At 36.6% G+C, this 19,725-nt stretch overlaps 1 protein-coding gene across 9 annotated transcripts in view; it reads left to right on the forward strand.

Annotated features, from left to right (window-relative positions):
* DLG2 (discs large MAGUK scaffold protein 2) overlaps positions 1-19,725 on the forward strand; it is a 2,233,668-nt gene that overhangs the window by 300,426 nt on the left and 1,913,517 nt on the right. For all 9 annotated transcript variants that reach the window (XM_070457186.1, XM_070457179.1, XM_070457180.1 and 6 more), the window contains exon 3: positions 6,329-6,474. In XM_070457186.1, the coding sequence (XP_070313287.1) occupies positions 6,329-6,474 (146 nt within the window). The remainder of the gene's footprint in view (positions 1-6,328; positions 6,475-19,725) is intronic.

Genomic DNA, 19,725 nt, shown 5'->3' on the forward strand with positions numbered 1-19,725 from the left:
GTTTATTGCTAGTGGCAGAATAAGTTTGTAGTTGTGCATGAAATTTGAGAGTAACTTTTTAGAATATATCAGTATTTATGAAATACTCAAAATTTTTTTCAGTATTTTAAAAAGTATAATATTTATATGTATAAAAGAGTATATCTAATTTATATATTATATATGTATGTATATATATATATAGCATGATAATAAAATAAACATTTTTGAAATAAGCCCTCAGATCTGGAACTGAAATACCTATGTGTTCCTCCTTTATCCCATTTTCCTTTCCATTGCTTGCACTGTGGTAATTACAACTTTTCATGTGCTTCTTTACTTTGATCTATTTTTTTCACATATATTTATTTGTATGAATCCCTGAAAATATATAGCTTAGTTTTGCATGTTTTTGAACTTTACAAAAATATTTTTGTACTGAGACTTGCTTTTTTTCATTCAGCATTATGTTTCTAAGATTTGTTCATGTTATTTCGTGATACTATAGTTCATTCATTTTGGCTGTTACATAAATTCCATTTTGAGAACATACCATATTTATCCACTTTTTTGATGGAGATTTTTTGCTGATTTTTTGCTCCCATAATATGTGCTTCTATGAACATTTTGGGTTGTGTCCTGATGTGCATGTGTAAGAGTTTATCTATAATATATACTGAGTAGTAGAAATGCTGGATTACATGGAAAAAAAGGGTGAATTTTACAAGACAATACAAGATTATTTTCTAAAGTGGTCATGGCAATTCACACTCACCAGGAATAAAATGTTACCATTCATTCATAGATTTTTTTTTCTTTTTTTTTAATTGAAATATAGCTGACATGTGCCGTGCTAAGTCACTTCAGTCATGTCCAACTCTTTGTGACCCTATGAACTGTAGCCCACCAGTCTCTGTCCATGGGAGTCTCGAGGCAAGAATACTGGAGTGGGTTGCCATGCTCTCCTCCAGGGGATCTTTCAGATCCAGGGATCAAACCTGCAAGTCTTATGTCTCCTGCACTGGCAGGCAGGCTCTTTACCCCTAGTGCCACCTGGGAAGCCCACAGTTGACATATAATATGTTACAGGTATACAATGTAGTGATTCATAATTTTTAAAGATTATACTCATTTATAATTATCAAATATTGTCTATATTTCAAGTGGTGTACAATGTATCCTTGTAGCTTATTTTATACCTAATAGTCTATATCTCTTAATATCCTACTCATATATTGCCCCTCTCCTCTTCCCATTCCCCATTGCTAAGTACTAGTTTGTTCTCTATATCTGAGAGTGAATAAACTTAGCTAAGGAGGTAAAACATCTGTACTTGGAAAATTATAGGGTACTGTTGAAAGAAATTGAAAATTACACATACAGATGGAAGGACCTACAGGAAGCAACAGTTAGAACTGGACATGGAACAACAGGCTGGTTCCAAATAGGAAAAGGAGTACGTCAAAGCTGTATATTGTCACCCTGCTTATTTAACTTATATGCAGAGTACATCATGAGGAACGCTGGGCTGGATGAAGCACAAGCTGGAATCAAGATTGCCGGGAGAAATAACAATAACCTCAGATATGCGGATGACACCACCCTTATGGCAGAAAGTGAAGAGGAACTAAAAAACCTCTTGATGAAAGTGAAAGAGGAGAGTGAAAAAGTTGGCTTAAAGCTTAACATTCAGAAAACTAAAATCATGGCATCTGGTCCCATCGCTTCATGGCAAATAGATGGGAAAACTGGAAACAGTGTCAGACTTTATTTTTGGGGGCTCCAACATCACTGCAGATGGTGACTGCAGCCATGAAATTAAAAGACGCTTACTCCTTGAAAGGAATGTTATGACCAACCTAGACAGCATATTAAAAAGCAGAGACATTACTTTGCCAACAAAAGTCCATCTGGTCAAGGCTATTGTTTTTCCAGTGGTCATGTATGGATATGAGAGTTGGACTATAAAGAAAGCTGAGTGCCGAAAAATTGATGCTTTTGAACTGTGGTGTTGGAGAAGACTCTTGAGAGTTCCTTGGACTGCCAGGAGATCCAACTAGTCCATCCTAAAGGAGATCAGTCCTGGGTATTCATTGGAAGGACTGATGCTGAAGCTGAAACTCCAGTACTTTGGCTACCTTATGCGAAGAATTGACTCGTTGGAAAAGACCCTGATGCTGGCAGGAACTGGGGTCAGGAGGAGAAGGGGATGACAGGATGAGATGTCTGGATGGCATCACTGACTCGATGGGCATGAGTTTGAGTAAACTCTGGGAGTTTGTGATGGACAGGGAGGCCTGGCGTGCTGTGATTCATGGGGTCGCAAAGAGTTGGACACGACTGAGCGACTGAACTGAACTGAACTATGTTCTTGGATTGGAAGAATTAACCTTGTTAAAATGACCATACGACCCAAGACATTGTACAGATTCAATGCAATCCCTGTCAAAATACCAATGGCATTTTTCACAGAACTTGAACAGATAATTTTAAAATTTGTATGGAAACACACACACACACACACACACACACACACACACAACATTATAGCCAAAATAATCATAAACACTAATAGAGCTGGAGGAAATAGTCTCCCTGACTTCAAGATATACTAAGCTACAGTAATATATTAGCCAATATTATTGGTGTAGGTGGTGTTTGGTTATGATCTTAATTTGTATTTATGATCATGAATCAGATTGAGAATCGTTTCCCTTATCAGATTTATTAGTGATACATGTTTGCTGTTAAATATCCTGTTTATATTTTCCCACCCATTTTTTTTCTTTTGGTTTGTATGTCTCTTCCTTTTTGGTTTTTACACACCTGGATACTGTCCCTTTGCCTGTATGATATGAAAATAACTTCTCTCAATTGCGTCTTATTTTTTTACTTTCTTTATTGAGGTGTAATTGACACATAATAAACTGCACATATGTCAAGCAATGATTTAATGTTTTGATATATACATACACTCCTTTATAAACTCCCCCACTCACCCTCTCTTGCCAAACCTCACAGTCTTATTCCCAGGCAACTACAGAACTGTTTTGTCAATATAGATTAGTTTGCATTTTCTAGAATTTTATATAACTGGTATTATAAAAGATGCATTCATTTTTCTCTGACTTCTTTTACTTGGCATTATTTTGAGATTCATCCTTGTTGTGTGTGTTAATCGTTTGCTTTTTTTTTTTTATATTGATGAGTAGTCTTCCATTATATGGGTATACTACAGTTTGTTTATTCATTGATCTATTGATGAACATTTGGATTGTTTTCAGATTTGACTTTTGACATGAATATATATTTCCTTCTCCTTAGATAAGTATCTAGAACAGTGATAACTGGATTAGATATTAGCTATATGTTTAACTTTTTAAGTAATTGCTGAACTTTTTCAAACTGGTTGTACTGTTTTCCGTACTAATCATCATCGATTGAAAGTTCTAGTTCTTTAGGATCACTGTCAGTTCTTGGGATGATCAGTTTTTAAAATTTTAACCAGTTTAATAAATATGTAGTGAAAATGTAGTAGTATCTCATTATGGTTTAAAATTTTTCTTTCCCTAGTGATTAATGATGTTGAATATCTTTCCATGTGCTTATCTGCTACCTCTTACTTTCTTGGTTAACTGCCTGGTCAAATATTTTACCCATTTTTCTGTCGGATTTGTTGGCTTCTTTTTGTTTTGAGAGCTCTTTATGTATTTTAGGTGCAAACTTGAAAAAAGTTAAGATATGTGATTTGCAATGGAATGCAGTCCCCCCGTAATAGTTTTCTTTCAAGATTTTTAAGTTGTTCTTCTGTCATCCAGCCTCCATTATTGCTACTGAGAATTCTGATTAATCTTTTCTGTGTGACTGCTTTTAAGATCTCTGCTTTGTCTTTGATGTTCTGCTTATTATGCTGTGTCTAGGCCTAGACATTGTTGTTGTCAGTTGCTGAGTCGTGTCTGACTCTTTGCAACCCTTGGACTGCAGGATGCCAGGCTTCCCTGTCCTTCACCATCTCCCAGAGCTTGCTCAAACTCAACGTCCACTGAGTCAGTGAAACCATCCAACCATCTTGTTCTCTGTTGTCCCCTTCTCCTTTAGCCTTCCATCTTTCCCAGCGTCAGGGTCTTTTCTAATGAGTTGGCTCTTTGCATCAGGTTGCCAGAGTAGCTTTTGTTTATTCTCTTTTTTAATAAACTGTTACTTTCAGGACTAGAGAATTCATATTTTTATAAAATCTAAAAATTTGATATCCATAGCCTTTAAATGTCATTTATTTATTTTATTTTTCCCCTAACGGACCTTCTTATCTATCCTCTGTATATTCTAATATTTCTCTCACATTTTCCATTCTGTTTTCTCTTGTGTTGCATTCTGGGTAATTTCTTTGGGTATATTTTCCAGTTCTGCTTTGTTTAGTCTGCTGTTTAACCCATCCATTGAATATTTTTAAATAATGACATATTTTCTTTCATTCATTCGTACCAATATAGGTTCTTGGACATTTATTTTATATTTTGGGTATAATCCAATCCTGTGTTACGTATATATTTACTCAGATTGCTTCAGTTTTGGCCGTGTATGGCTGCTCTTTCATGTAACTTTTGTGTTGTTTTGACATGCCCCATTGTAGCAAAATTTTTAAAATTTAGGTTGGGGAGCTTATTCTCAAGATACTCCAGGATCATCTTGTTATTATATTTTCTTCCCCAGTAGTAGGATCAACCATTTTCCTTCGAAGCTCTGGTTTCCTTTATTGAAACCAAGATCTGGTTCCTGTGTGTGCCAGTTGCTGTTGGAGTGTTATTGCTGCTAGGCCCTCTCAATCTAGAAAAATATGGCAGCTAGGAAATATTAATACACATATTTGATTTCTATTTCTATTCATATTTTCTTTATTTCTATCCTTCTCTCCCTCCTTCCCTTCTTTCCTTCCAAACTTTTGAATTCATATAGATACTCCCAATTCTAACTTAATACCAACTGTACTTATTCATTACCCTCTGCCATTTGTTGGAGAATGCTATATAGAGGCTAAAGTCATTATTGTAGGCCCTTTCATCAGACAGGGTGAGGGAATATGTGTTTTTGTAGTCGGGTATGACTGAGCAACTGAACAATAACAAATACTAACCTGTATATATGCATATGTGTAAGTATTTCTGTATATATCCATTTGTATTTCTATTAAGCTAAAAGAAGTTTATAATGATTTCTTTAATCCAAAATTATATGACTCATTGTTCAATACCCTACCCACCCACCTTTTTGTTTGTAACTTCCTACTTCAACAGTGAGAAACCTGGGTCCTACCATCTACCATCCATTTACTTAACTGTTCAATTCTGGTTATATACATACAGTGACTTCGAATTTGTTGACTTGTACTCCATGAGAGACAAATTTACCAACTAGAGTGTAGACTGAGATGCTTTTGTATGTTTCTTTGCCTTTGGTTTTACAGTCTCTACTCATATTCAGGTCATCACCTTTTTCTCCTACTGCCTTCAGTGAGGTTATTTCACTCATCTGTGATCTACTTAGATTCTTTTGTCACAGTCTGCTTTTCATCTTGGAATTCCCTGGCCTCCTAAATGATTTTTAAAATTTGCATACGTTATGGTTTATTCTTTGTGCTATAAAATTCTTTGGATTTTGACAGATGCTTCCTGTTAGGTGCCAGCCAATATAGTATCATTACAGAATATTTTCATCACTCTGTGCTTTACCTATTCACCCCTCCTCCCATCTCCTAGAACTTCTGGAAATCACTGATAGTTTTATTGTCTCTTTAGTTGTTTGTTTGTTTATTTTTTCAAAAATTATATAAATGGAATTCTATAATATGGAGCCTAGCTACATGCCTGGCTCTTTTAAACTTACTTTTAAGACTCATCCATGTTTTTACATAGTTTGATAACTCATTCCTTGCTATTGTTAAATAGTAAATTCCTTAATATTGTTAAATAAATACTATTGTTAAATACTATTTACTAATAGTATCCATTTATCCATTCACTAATTGAAGGACATCTTGATTACTTCTAATTTTTGCAATTCTAAATTAAGTTGCTATAAGAATTCTCATACAGGTAAAAATTCAACTTTTAAGATTTCTTCTATTTTTGTTTTTCTTTGCATACATATTTATGTAGTTCTTTTTTTATTAATTAATATATTTATTTTTGGCTGCACTGCATCTTCATTGCTGTGCACAGACTTTTTCTAGTTGCAGCAAATGGTTGCAGTGGTTTCTTTTAATTAGCAAAATCTTCCATATACTTGTGCATGAAGAAGCTACCTGTGAGGTCATACATGACATGTTGACTTTTCTCTTGCATTTTCTTTACAGATATTCAAGAATTTTATGAGGTAACACTGCTAAATTCTCAAAAAAGTTGTGAGCAGAAGATAGAAGAAGCCAATCAAATCGCACAGAAATGGGAGAAGACATCCCTTCTTGCTTCATGCCATGACAACCTTCAAAAATCTGCAGAGGTACATTATTTAAAGTTTTGAATGTACTAAATATTTATTTATACCAGTAAATACCAAAATTATTTATACCAGTAAAAAAGTAGTAGTTGTTAGTAGTGGTAGTTTTAGTGGTAGTAATCATTATAAACAAACATTATCAAACAATGATAATAGAAACTTAGTTACATACTATACTACCAGTATTACATACCAACATTACATACCATACTGTATATAATATTTGCATATGAAAATTCAGATTTTGCCAAAAGATAAATAGGAAAACATGGTTCTTCATGTTATATAAGTGAGTTCTGTCATGAATATTGTCATTGTTTGAGCTGACTCAAGTATCAGGCATTCTGGAATTTCAAAACATGTGCTGGTGCAATGCGGGAAGGAGACAGACAGTGAGGTTGGAGAGTGTGCTCTAAGACTGTGATCTCTGTAGTAGGGTCATATATCCTTGGGCAAATAAAATGATTCATTGGGATATAGGAACAAAATAATAGAACTCTCATTTATATTGCTTTTTATTACATTCTTTACAATCTTTTATATTTAGATAATTTATAACATATTAACAGTCATACATGTACATTTAAGAATAAATATAAAGCTATTAGAATTGTATATGCTCAAATGGTGTTTTGTGGATGGGATCATGGGATTGAAAGTTTGAAGACTACTGTTGGGCTTAGCAGTTGCTAAGGCAAGCTGAGGTCTGCCTCGTTTCCATAGCCTGGGGCAGTATGGTGGCAGGAGCTGATCAGTCATGTCTGTAAGGGGCAGTTGGTGCTTACACAAACACACACATAATCTGTCACAGTTGGGGTTGTGGAGCTGATTTGGAAACTTCATTGAATCCTAGTGCTAAGCAATGGCACTTTGATTGCTGAATCTTTGAATTGTTAAGTTTGAGACCTGTGATACACTTTCCAGCCTGCTCAGAACTGATTTGGAAACTAGGTAATACTGAAGTTAACGATTACCTTGATTCCTTGAAGAATAAGTTAACAGTGACAGTAATGTGTCAATGCATAGATACCTACTATGTCAAGTTTATAAAGTACTTAAAAGCGTTACTACATCTTAATTTCAATAGCTAGAAGTACCTTGACTTCTTAATCTTTTTTTCTGTACAAATATAAGTATGGAAAACTAGGACAACAGCTTGTAGGGTGTGTTCATGACTTTTAAAATTGAATGTTGTACTAATAGTATTTATCCATATAGCATCAATAAATATTTTTTAAAATATTTTAATGACTATACAATATACTACCATTTGGAACTTACTTAAGCAGTTCTCCATTAAAAACTGAGGCTATCTCCAGTTTTGTGCTGTGAGTAATATGTAATGGCCATCTGTGTATGTAAACCCTTGTGTTTTTTCCAGTTATTTCATTAGGGTTGATTTTTGTAAATGAAACTATTGAGGCCAAGGATATTGACATTTTTAAGGCTCTTGTTACAAATTGTCAAAATGCTCTGCAGGAGTGCTATGAGCAATGTTAGAAAAGACAAATTCACCTATATTCTTAGTAGCATTAGTTATTTAAAATATTTATCAAATTAAAAGATAAAATTTGTTACTTAATGCTTTACGTTGCAATTATTTATTATTGAGACTGACCTGTATTTTCTTATGGTTATTGGCTTGTATTTGTTTTGTTATTTATTCAAGCTCTTTGTCCATTTTTCTAAGTAGTGTTAAAATTCTTATGGTTTTATATGAGCATTTTATTTATGAACTATGTCATCTTGCAGTATTTCTAGTTTGTTGATTACTGAGAATTTTACTTATATGCTTTTTGGCATTCAAACTATTTAAAATTTTTATTTGATAAAATTGAGCACATTTTTTGTTTTTATTCTTCTTTCTTTACTTTTGCTTCTCCATTTCAGGATTAGTTAACTGTTCTATTTTGTTATGGTCTCTTACTGCTTTGATATTTGTTCTTTTTGAATTTTTAAAAATTATTTTTAGTAAATTTCTAGATGCGTAGTCCAGGACATAGACCTAGTTTTGCATAAAATATTAAAGGTATGCTAAAGTTCCTTTTTTAAAAAGAACTTTCTGTTTTTGCATGTCTCCTCTTTTACTTGCTTCCTTCCAATGTTGCTTTAGCTCTACCCTCCCCATGTACAAGGCAACCCATCTTAATAACTTAGTGTGTTTAATCCTTCTTCAGTCATGTAATATGTATTCATATATAAATATGTATATATATATAAATTATATGTTTATATATATATCCATACTGAAACATGCACAAATATATACACATAGAATTTTGCACAATAATGTTTTCTCAAAAAACATATTATTTGACTGCCTCTTCAACTTGTCTGGCATAGCTTTCATTCACTCTTCTCGTGGGTGCATAGTTTCATAGTGTGGATATGTCTCCAGTCATTCCGCGTAGTGGTAATCTCCTGTTTCCAGGTTTCTGCCACTGTAGATAGTGCTGCAATCTCATGACTGCATGTACAGTCAAACTTACTGATGCTCTTTGTATCTATAGGATAGATTCTCAGGGATGGTATTATTGGCTTCATGTATGTATATTTTTAATTTAAATAATGTTGCTGGACTGATTTCACCTTTCACTTTTCTGCTGACACTGCATGTTGGTACAACTTAACCTCACATCTTTCACAGCAGAAGGTGTTACTGCTCCTGTTAATTTTTGACAGTTTAATAAGCTTAGTTCATTTTTAACATAGTTTCCGGTTTCCAGACTATTGGTGAATTTGAGCATTGTTTCATATGTTTGTTGGGTATTTTAATCTGCTATTCTATGAATTTATTCATATTCTTTTTCTCATTTTTCTATTGTGTATCTCTGTTTATTTTTGTGGGATTTTTGTATATTATTCAATTTAGACAATATTGTTGTATATAGATTTTCTTAGGGATAAATGTTTTCCACGAATTGATATATACATGTAATGCCTTTGTTTTATGATTAGTCTGCTTTCAACAAATACATCAGCTAGAAAACTTATTAAAATAAAACCTTTAGGCTGTTTATTCAGCAGTTATCTATAAGATTATTTGATTGAGTTGATATAAATCAGGACTTATAATTGGTTTATGAACCAATGCCAGCAATATAAGGAAGAATAATGAGAAAAAATTCACTTGGGAATTAGACTTACTCATTTTCAACATCAAAATGAGGATGGGCAAAATATACTTAATATAATACAGGTTTTTCCACATTCAATTTTAGCATTTCTTTTAATGCAATTCAGCGTATCTTATAATCCCCTGTTGGAAAATTCTTAGTCTATAGTGATTTGGATATTGGCCAGTTATATCCAAAATATATGAACATGAACACAGATTAACTCCAGTCAGTATGCTTCTTAGGTGAGTCTGATTGATTGCTCTTCCTTCATGGGATATATGAGGCAAAATGACAGGTCTTACTGAAGATGGAAGTGGGAGAGGGGTAAAGTATCTTTATTTGAGGTTTCTGTGACCTGCCCCAGGATAACTGAGGATCTTGCCCTGTGGGGGTCAGCTTTCCAAAAGCTAAGTTTGGAAAGTGAGTCCAAATTAAATTGATGCTAAAATAGTCTAAGTGAAGAATCGAAATTGAGAAATGGAAGGGAAAATGGAATTCATAATCAGAAAAGCTTAGACTAACATTAGGTATATGCTGAGGATGGAGTGCAAATACTTGTCATACTTTTTAATTCTCACTTTGCATCCCCTCCTGAGAACAAACGGAGTTTATTTAAAGCATCTGGGAAAGATGTAAGCTCTGTAAGGACATCAATCATAAATCTCCATTTTCTCCAATTCCTGGGCACCCACAAGAATGTTTGTCACATAACAGGCTTAAGAAGTATATTTTAAACCAGAAGAAAGTCCCTCTACGCATCCTCTGGTTCCTAGCTTCAGTCTGGTCATGAGACGCCTTGTGTATCCCATCATGCTTCTCCTTTTCTGTTCTCTTAGTTGAGTCTCCCCACGATGTAGATACAGTGGAGAATAAATTAGTGTACCTTAGTTGATCAGAGCTGGAAAAGGAAGTCATGGATAATACCTTCTGAATCAACAAGAATGATATTCTGTATTACTGGTACATTGGCTTTAGAAACAGAAATTTCAAAAGTCAAAGGTCTTACCACTAAGATCTTACTTCCTGTAATATGCTGATTAGGGGCTTCTCCCATGACTCAAGTGGTAAAAATCTGCCTGTAATGCAAGAGACACCGGAGACTCAGGTTTGATCCCTGGCTTGGGAAGGTCCCCTGGAGAAGGATATGGCAACCCACTCAGGTATTCTTCCCTGAAAAAATTTTATGGACAGAAGAGCCTGCTTCTAGGTTTTCGAAAAAGCTTCCTGCTTTATACTTAATCACTCCCCCACTTTTCCTGTACAGGGTCACAAAGAGTTGGATACAACTGAGCACACATGCACACATATGTACTAGTGCATTTATTTTAAAAAAGACTTTATTTAGATATCCATAGCCTTTCATAATCTTTGACAACGGAAGAAAATCCAAAAGGAGCTATCTTCTCACCACTGTAGTCTACCAGTCTGAGGCAAAGGTTAAGAATAGTGGTTGAAATAATTACTTTTTATGGATTCAGTATTTAACTTAGTGTTCTGATGTTTTGGGGTTTTGTTGTTTTAGTAGAGTCAAATCAATCTCTTGAAGTATTTTGACACTGTAAAGGCAAAATCTGATAGCATGAGAATGAATATTTCAGAGCAAATAACCATTGGACTGGATTGTTTAAAGACATCTTCTGACTATAATATGTCAGTGTTACTTTATTGCCAAAGAAGTGTTACCATCCCAGTAGAAGGCTCCACAAAGAAGGACAGCATTGTATGCTGTCTAGAATAGCGCCTGGCACAGATGAATATTAAAGAAATATGATAGGGCATAGAACTTTTAACTTTATTTTTCTGTAGATCAACATGATCTTGGTATGAAGCCTTAAATCTGCCAAGAGGCAGAAAATACAATCTTAGTCAATTCTAGGTTTTCAAAAAAGCTTCCTGCTTTTTACTTAATCACTCCCCCACTTTTCCTGTACAGTCTGTTTTTTTCTCAGAGGGAACAATTCCCTGGGGGCATATTGTCCGCCACTGCATCTTGGTGAGAGCAGAGACATTGTGTAATATTGTACATCAGTGTGTTGAGGAGAGTGCCTCAGTGACTATTGCTGCACTGAATAATGTTGATGAAAGAGACATGCAAGGAAGTGATACTGAGCAGGACCCTATGGAGGCTCCTGGGCACAAAACTCTACCTGTGTTCCTCATTTTTCACTTACAGGAAATAGGCTTAATTCCACCTCCATGGCATTCTCTAAGAGGCAGGTTCAAACAGTTGTCAATTAGGGAAGGGAGGAAATGTGAGACAGGGATGGAGCAGTCAAGAGAAGCAACAGTGCAGCCTTGGGGCAAGGCCTTGGTTCTCCATCGAGGGATACAATGTCTTTGAGCTGTTTTGTAGATGCTGAAACCCCCACCAGGTGGGAGAAGTTAAAGTTAACAACGGTCCACTGTCCACAAGCAAGCAAACGCTAGACCAATGGGAACCAGAAGGGTGATGTTGCTGACTTGCACTTAACCTCATTACCAACCAATCAGAATAATGTCCATGAGCTGATCACTCCCTCTTTGATCCATTCCTTTAAAACTTCTCATTGGTACCTGCTCCACGTTGAGACACACAGTCTTGAGGGCACTAGCCTGCTGTGGCCCCCTTTGCCTGGCAAAACAATAAAGCTATTCTTTTCTACTTCACCCAAAACTCTGTGCATGAGATTTAATTTGGTGTCAGGGTACAGAGCCAAATTTGACTTCAGAGGCATCATGGTCATCAGTCAGCATCCGTTATGAGATAATTCCCTTTGGGGCTTTCCCTTCCTAATCTTTGGTAGTCATCACTCCTTTAGTTGGCATTTGTAGCTAAGATGCATATTTCCAACTGGTCTCCAGCTTTAAGGTTCACTTTACCATCTGTTCTTCCTCTTCATTCCAACCGCGAAGAGTCTTCACTTAAAAAGAAAATCACCAGGAGTACATTTCATAGCTGCATGGGTGAAAACCAGCAAAATGAACATTTGGCTGTTTTTTGCTCTTTGGGGGATCTTGTGAAGCTGCTCAGGATTCACTCTCTGGATTTTCCTCTACTGTTGTTTCTGCTTTATTTTCCTCTGCCCTTTCGGGGCCAGGCAACTTCCTTACAGGCATAGGGTCGGGAGAAGGATGCAAGTTGAAGTGATTCTAGTAAAAGTTTTCTTTTTCTCTTTTACTCTTCTCTCACTCTTTCACAGGAATTTGTTTTTGGTCAGAGAGAGTTGGAGTATGTATGTGTAATTGGGAAGAAACAGATTCCACTTGACTGCATATTCTTACAAATACAGTCTTCTGCCTGCACTATGGCTTTGAATTTAAAAATAAAAATACGGTGTCTATGCTTTCTGTTCTTATGCCTCCTGGAAGTTCTGGAGACCTCTAATACAGCAACTCAAATATGGGATGGTCAGGGTAAAAAGAATTGGTGAGGAATACCCACTATTAATAAGTCATTCTATGCTTCTGCAACAGATGCAAAATCTTTCAGCAAAGATTTTTTTCATTGGTAGTAGTGCATATCCTAAAACTTGAATCTTAATGCCTGACTTGCTGCAGGAAAACTTGCTACCAAAAAAAAGGACAGTAGATAGAAATTTCTTAATCAGGTTCTGAAAAACAGGAAAAAATAAAGTGAAACCTAAAAGTCTCAACGACAGTCCCCCCCCCTTGTTTTATTGGAATATAATTGACATACAGACTGTGTAAGTTTAATGTATACAGCATAATGACTTCACTTACCTATACTGTGAAATGATTACCTCAATAAATTTAGTCAGCATCCAATACTTTATATGACTCTGCCCCCCCAAAAAAAGAAAAAAGCAGTTCTTGTGATTAGAATTCTTAGACTGTATTCCCCTAACAACTTTCAGATGTAGCATATAGCAGCATTACACTGTAGTCATGTTGGAAATGCTCTCAAAAGATGTCTTGGGAATAAGACAGACGATGGACGATGGCTTGGCAAGGCAGGCCTTCCCTCTGCAGGAGGGCGCCTGGCAGTCACGGTCTGGGAGCAAGCACACGGGGCAGGGGTCCCCTCCGTTGTCCTGAGACGCAGGTTTCCTCCTCCAGCTCCTCTCAGGCTGAGAAAGTCACAGACACAGGCTTCCCGGATGTCGCCTAAATTTTTTTTTTTTCCATTTATTTTTATTAGTTGGAGGCTAATTACTTTACATCATTACAGTAGTTTTTGTGATACATTGAAATTAATTAGCCATGGATTTACATGTATTCCCCATCTGATTTACATTAACTATTTTCCCCATCCTTTTAGTTCTTTGTGCATGTCCAGGATAAAGTCCACAAAGTTAACCTGCCTAATTTAGCCTGCTAAATTAGACCGCCAAAACATTCTTGTGAGGAAAGAGAATCAGAAAGTGAAAAGAACAAAGGATTGGCAACTAGCTGCCATTTTTGGAATCTTATTTATAAGCCAGCTATATACCTTTCTGTTCAACTATTCTAAAAATGTTGAGTATTCTCTTCTGTTCAACTGTATCTAAGAATGAATCACCTTTTATTTCTTATAACTTCTCCTTTGATAGAAAAGGTCATATCTTTCTTACAGTCATCATGTTGTACATTATATCCCCGGTATTTATTTATCTTCTAACTGGAAATTTGTACCTTGTGAAACCTTTGCTTTTAAAAGATAATTGTGAAAAATACTGCACATTTTGCCTTGCCATTTGACTCAGTAGTTCTTTGATATTTTGGACTCTGTGTTATTCTCTCTCTACTTCAAAATTTTTGCTATATTAAGTCAGAAATGATGGGAAAAATAAGACTGGAATTTTGTAGCATGTGGTATGACATTGTGTCATACTTAATATAATTTCAAGTGACTGACTTTCTACTGCTCTCTTTTCAGTGTACATGAAATCTAGAAACCTTCACAGAGGTGAGGGCTTTAGCATTTCTGGTGGAACATAAGTCAGACTGTGTCAATCTCCTTTGTCATAACCTCTCAGGATCTTCTCGCACAGAGTGAAGGTTACATTCCTTAAGACTTGTGACACCAGTTACCTCTCAGATCTGAACCCTGCTCCCCACTCACTCCTGCCCCTCCTCCCTAGCCTCTTCGCTGCTGCTCAGACACTTAGAGCTTTGAATTTTTCCACTTGCTTGGTCCTTAGGCTGAAATGATATTTCTCCATATAGCTGCATGGGGAAGGGGAGTTGCCTCTTTCAAATCTTGAATGTCACCTTCTCCTTGATTCCCACCCCATTCTATTAAAAATACCCTTTTCACATGCCTAGAACCGCTGTTATCATTCCTTGCTTTGTTTTTATTCATAGAACTTTTCATTATCCATCAGAGATGCATTATGTTGTTAAGAGCCAAGTTCTACCACTTACTGGCTGTGCGTTTTGAGGAAATTACTTAATCCCACTGTATCTCAGCTTCTGCCTCTAAAATGCAATTGTCATAAGAATTAAATTTTTGTTTTCCCTCACAATGAAATATTAGCTGCACAAGGGCAAGGATTTTTGTCTATTTGGTTTATTGCTTTTATTCTAGCACCTAGACTATCTCTCGCATTTTATCAATTACTTGTTGAGAAGTTTAGCTTTATGATTTTGGCTTACAGCAAGTTTTCCTAAGAACAAGTATTCTAAAAGTTTGCTCCACCTTTTTAGCCTGGACCATTTGAATCTTCCATGACAGCTAGCTGTATTTTTAAAACAAATGCATACAGCAAGCGACAGTTGATAGAATGAGACACTCATCCATTAATTCTTTCATTTAAATATTTATTGGCTAAGCTACTGTTTTTTGTTAGACTCTGTGGTCAATACATTCACTGGGAGACTCTGAAATTTAAAAAATATATTTTTTTCCCATTGACCCTGACCTCAGGAGGCTTGTTTCTCAGTTGAGTGTCTGGGCTTTTAAGGATGTTTCCATGGGGATGGTGACTTATAGTCAAACATATTTAGGTTTGTAACTGAGAAGGGTTAATTTTGACTCCATGCTGAATCTGTTTCTCTGGTTTTAACCCTAGTTTTGCTGCTTTTGTTATTATAAGCATACACAATGGCCTGCCCCAGAGAACCCTGACCCACTCTGCCTGACCCTTAAACTAAAGTGCTTTTGTTTAGCTCACAGGGAAATAACCTGACCCTGCCCACCTGTGAAGAGCTGTGACTTCCTTTAAGTTCCTTGCATAGGGAGTGGTGCAGCTTGTCAGCTTGGCTCAGAAATTCACATTGGGAGGGCCAGAATCAAGGATAGCTTTGACCTCCTTATTTATTGATATAGCAGGAGATATTCCATTTCACACCTCCTGTGAAATGGCTATAAGGAAATGAAACAGACATATACCCCTGCCTGAAGCTTGCCGTTCTAGGAGATATTTGCCAGAATTAAATGGTCTTTTTACTCTGTTTTCCTCACCTCTTCCCATCTCTCACCCATAAAAGAACCTGGCATCCATGCCTCTGTGCTGTGTGCTTAGTCATTCGTGTTCGGCTCTTTGCAACCCCATGGACTGTAACCTGCCAGGCTCCTCTGTCCATGGGGATTCTCCAGGCAAGAATACTGAAGTGGGTTGCCGTGCCCTCCTCCAGGGGATCTTCCCAACCCAGGGATTGAACCCTGGAATCCCATATTGCAAGCAGATTCTTTACTGTCTAAGCCACCAGGGAAGGCCAGGAATACTGGAGTGGGTGGCCTATCCCTTCTCCAGAGGATCTTCTGAACCCAGGAATTGAACAGGAGTCTTCTGCATTGCAGGTGGTTTCTTTACCCGCTGAGCCACCAGGGAAGCCCAGCCAGGGCCCTACAAGGTGGTTGTTTTGAGACTTTAGTCTATCATCTTCTCGGTCAGACAGTTTTCCAAGTGAAATCATATTCCTTGCCTCAACACCTCATCTCTTGGATTTATTGGCCTGTTGTGCTGCGAGCAGAATGAGCTTGGACTAGGTAAAAGGTTGTTATAGTTTACTCCTGACACTTAGAAGTTATATGACCTTAAATAAGTTATTCAACCATTCTAAGTTGTAGGTTCCTAATAAGGCAGGGAAAATATTTGTACCTTCCGTAAGAGCTTTGAAGTTATTATATGAAATTATCCAGGTGATATGCTTATAGAGTGTCTGATACATAGTAGGAATTCAATGATTTTTATCTACTATTACTATGGCCTTGAAGGATGGATAGAGTTTGTAGAAATCAGCAAAAAGGGTGCTGAAGTAATAGGGGACCAGATTATATACAGTCTTGTAGGCTATTGGGAAGATTTACTCTTCCCAATAAGAAATAATCAGAAGGTTTTGAACATATCAGTGACTTAATTTGAGTTTCCCCAAAGTCATGCAGAATCTTATGTTTTTAGAAATTAGAAATATATTTTATTTTGACCTGGATTGACTTGACTCATTGGTTTCCACAGGCTTCTTTCCTGTACCTCTGTATTTAGTGTATCTTAAAGTAGATAGCAAGGATAGCAAGGAGTCACTGTTTTGGATCCTATAAAGTCCCTGTAGTGTCCCAATGACTGATTTCTCCCTTGAAACAAAATCAGATGAGCCCCAAAGTAAAAGCTTTGACATAATTTTTATAGTACGTAGTTTTAAAAAGACCTAGAGGTCAAGGTTTTAGAGTTTTCTTGACTTGAGATAAAGTGACATTTATTGTGTTCAGCCTGGGATCATTTTAAATATAAGCTTCACCTACTAGTTCTTGAAATGTCATCTTGGGTGCCTAAGGGAGAGATCTCTCTTCTCACTTCCTCAGCATGTATGTGATAAAATTCTACCTGTTTAACATAGAGTTTGATTTATAGAAGGTTTTTGGAAATGTAGATCAATTTTTTTTTTTTTATGCTGCTGCCACCCCCATTAAAATATTTAACCTGTAATGTGTGTTGATGGGGCTTCCCCGGTGGCTTAGACAGTAAAGAATCCGCCTGTGATGCAGGAGACCTGGATTCTATCCCTGGGTTGGGAAGATCCCCTGGAGAAGGGAATGGCTATCCACTCCAGTATTCTTGCCTGGAGAACCCATGGACAGTTGAGCGTGGTGGGCTGCAGTCCATTGGGTTGCAAAGGGTTGAACATGACTGAGCCATCAGGCACACATGTTGGTGTCACAAGTGGCAGCAAGTTGCAGCAGAGCTGTTCTGTGTTGAGTTGCTGAAGTTTTGAAACACGATGGAAATTATTTACTCAGCCTTTATTTTAGGAATACAACAAAGATATTCCTTGTTTTAAACATTTTAAAATAAGCATATAATCCGTGGTTAGATTTTGTTGATTTCTTAGGTGATTTTTCCTGAGCTGTAAGTGACTTCTCTCTCTTCTGTTTTGTTCTATGCTGAGGCAGTATTGATCTCTTACCTGCTAACACTGTTTTACTGATTTTAGCCCCCAGGTATGGTGAGTTTTCTATCTTTGATTCTTTTGTGAAAGAAGTGGACATAACATCCTCCCCACTTCTGCTTTAAGTGTTTATATATATTATTTTTTATACACTCTATTTTTTTTTCCCACAGAGATTGTGTGACTGAGCTGAGGCCTGCAGTTCTCACTTGGTAATAGAAAGAAAGCATTTTTATATTACTGAACAATTACTAAACCATGTTGCAGTAACAGCCTTGGGCTGGGAAGGAGTCAGCTTGGCAAAAGAGAAAAATTGAACCATCTGAGAACTCTGTTTAGATTTTGGTTTTGCTGTTTGTTGATTGTGTGGCCATGGCCAAATTACTTAACCTCTGTGTACGTCAATTCTTTTATCTGTAGAATGTTAAAATAATAATAATGCTTACCTCATAAGATTGTTGTGAAGTATGAATAATACATAAGGCATGTAAAGTACTTAGTACAATTCCTGAACCTAGTAAATACTCCATAAATAGTAGCTATTTTGATATGAGTTTATGGAAAGTCCTTTCACATCTCTGAGTCTCATTTACTTCATCAGTAGATGGAGGAAAAAAACATCCCTGCATATTCAGTTCAGTCGCTCAGTTGTGTCTGACTCTTTGCAGCCCCATGGACTGCAGCACTGTAGGCCTCCCTGTCCATCACCAACTCCCGGAGTTTACTCAAGCTCATGTCCATTGAGTCGGTGATGCCATACAACCATCTCATCCTCTTTCATCCCCTTCTCCTCCTGCCTTGTATCTTTCCCAGCATCAGGTTCTTTTCCAATGAGTCAGTTCTCACATCAGGTGGCCAAAGTATTGGAGCTTCAGCTTCATCATCAGTCCTTACAATGAATATTCAGGGTTCATTTCCTTTTGGGTCGACTGGTTTGATCTCCTTGCAGTCCCAGGGACTCTCAAGAGTCTTTCCCAACACCACTGTTCACAAGCATCAATTCTTTCATACTCAGCTTTCTTTATGATCCAACTCTCATATCCATACCTGACTACTGGAAAAACCATAGCTTTTCACTGTATGGACCTTTGTCACTAAAGAAATGTTTCCACTTTTTAATATGCTGTCTAAGTTGGTCATAGCTTTTCTTCCGAGGAGCAAGTGTCTTTTAATTTCATGGCTGCAGTCACCATCTGCAGTGATTTTGGAGCCCAAGAAAATAAAATCTGTCACTGTTTCCATTGTTTCCCCATCTATTTGCCATGAAGTGCTGGGACCAGATGTCATGATCTTCATTTTTTGAATGTTGAGTTTTAAGCCAGCTTTTTCACTCTCCTCTTTCTCATCTAACCCTTGCGTATTGGGGCGAAGCAAATGAAAGGATATATATAAGAAAACTTTGAAAACTGAATTATATAAAACTGCATTATGTTAAAATGTGTGGTAAAAATAGGACTTTGTTTTTTTCTTTCGTCATTCCTCTCTGGGGATTCAGATCAGATAACAGATGAGAAAGTATTTTACAAAGCACAAGTATTATGTGAATATAAGATAATTTACTCTATGTCTTGCAAATATCTTCTCATATGCCCATTGCTGTTACTTGGAATTCTTTTCCTGGGTTTTTTGATGGGACTGAAGAGGAGAAAGAGAGTATTAGTAATTCCTGTTAAAATATGCATACTTGCTGAAAGGCAATTAATACAATACCTCTGTTAGCAAGCTCTTGCATGAGCTTGTCAGAGCTCCATATTGACATTTAAATAAGAGCAGAGGTATTTGTTTTGTTTTATTCATTTATCTCTTTGAGACAGTGGATAAAGAGTAA

This window comes from Odocoileus virginianus, chromosome 28, assembly GCF_023699985.2.
Source record: "Odocoileus virginianus isolate 20LAN1187 ecotype Illinois chromosome 28, Ovbor_1.2, whole genome shotgun sequence".
NCBI classification, from domain to species: Eukaryota; Metazoa; Chordata; class Mammalia; order Artiodactyla; family Cervidae; genus Odocoileus; species Odocoileus virginianus.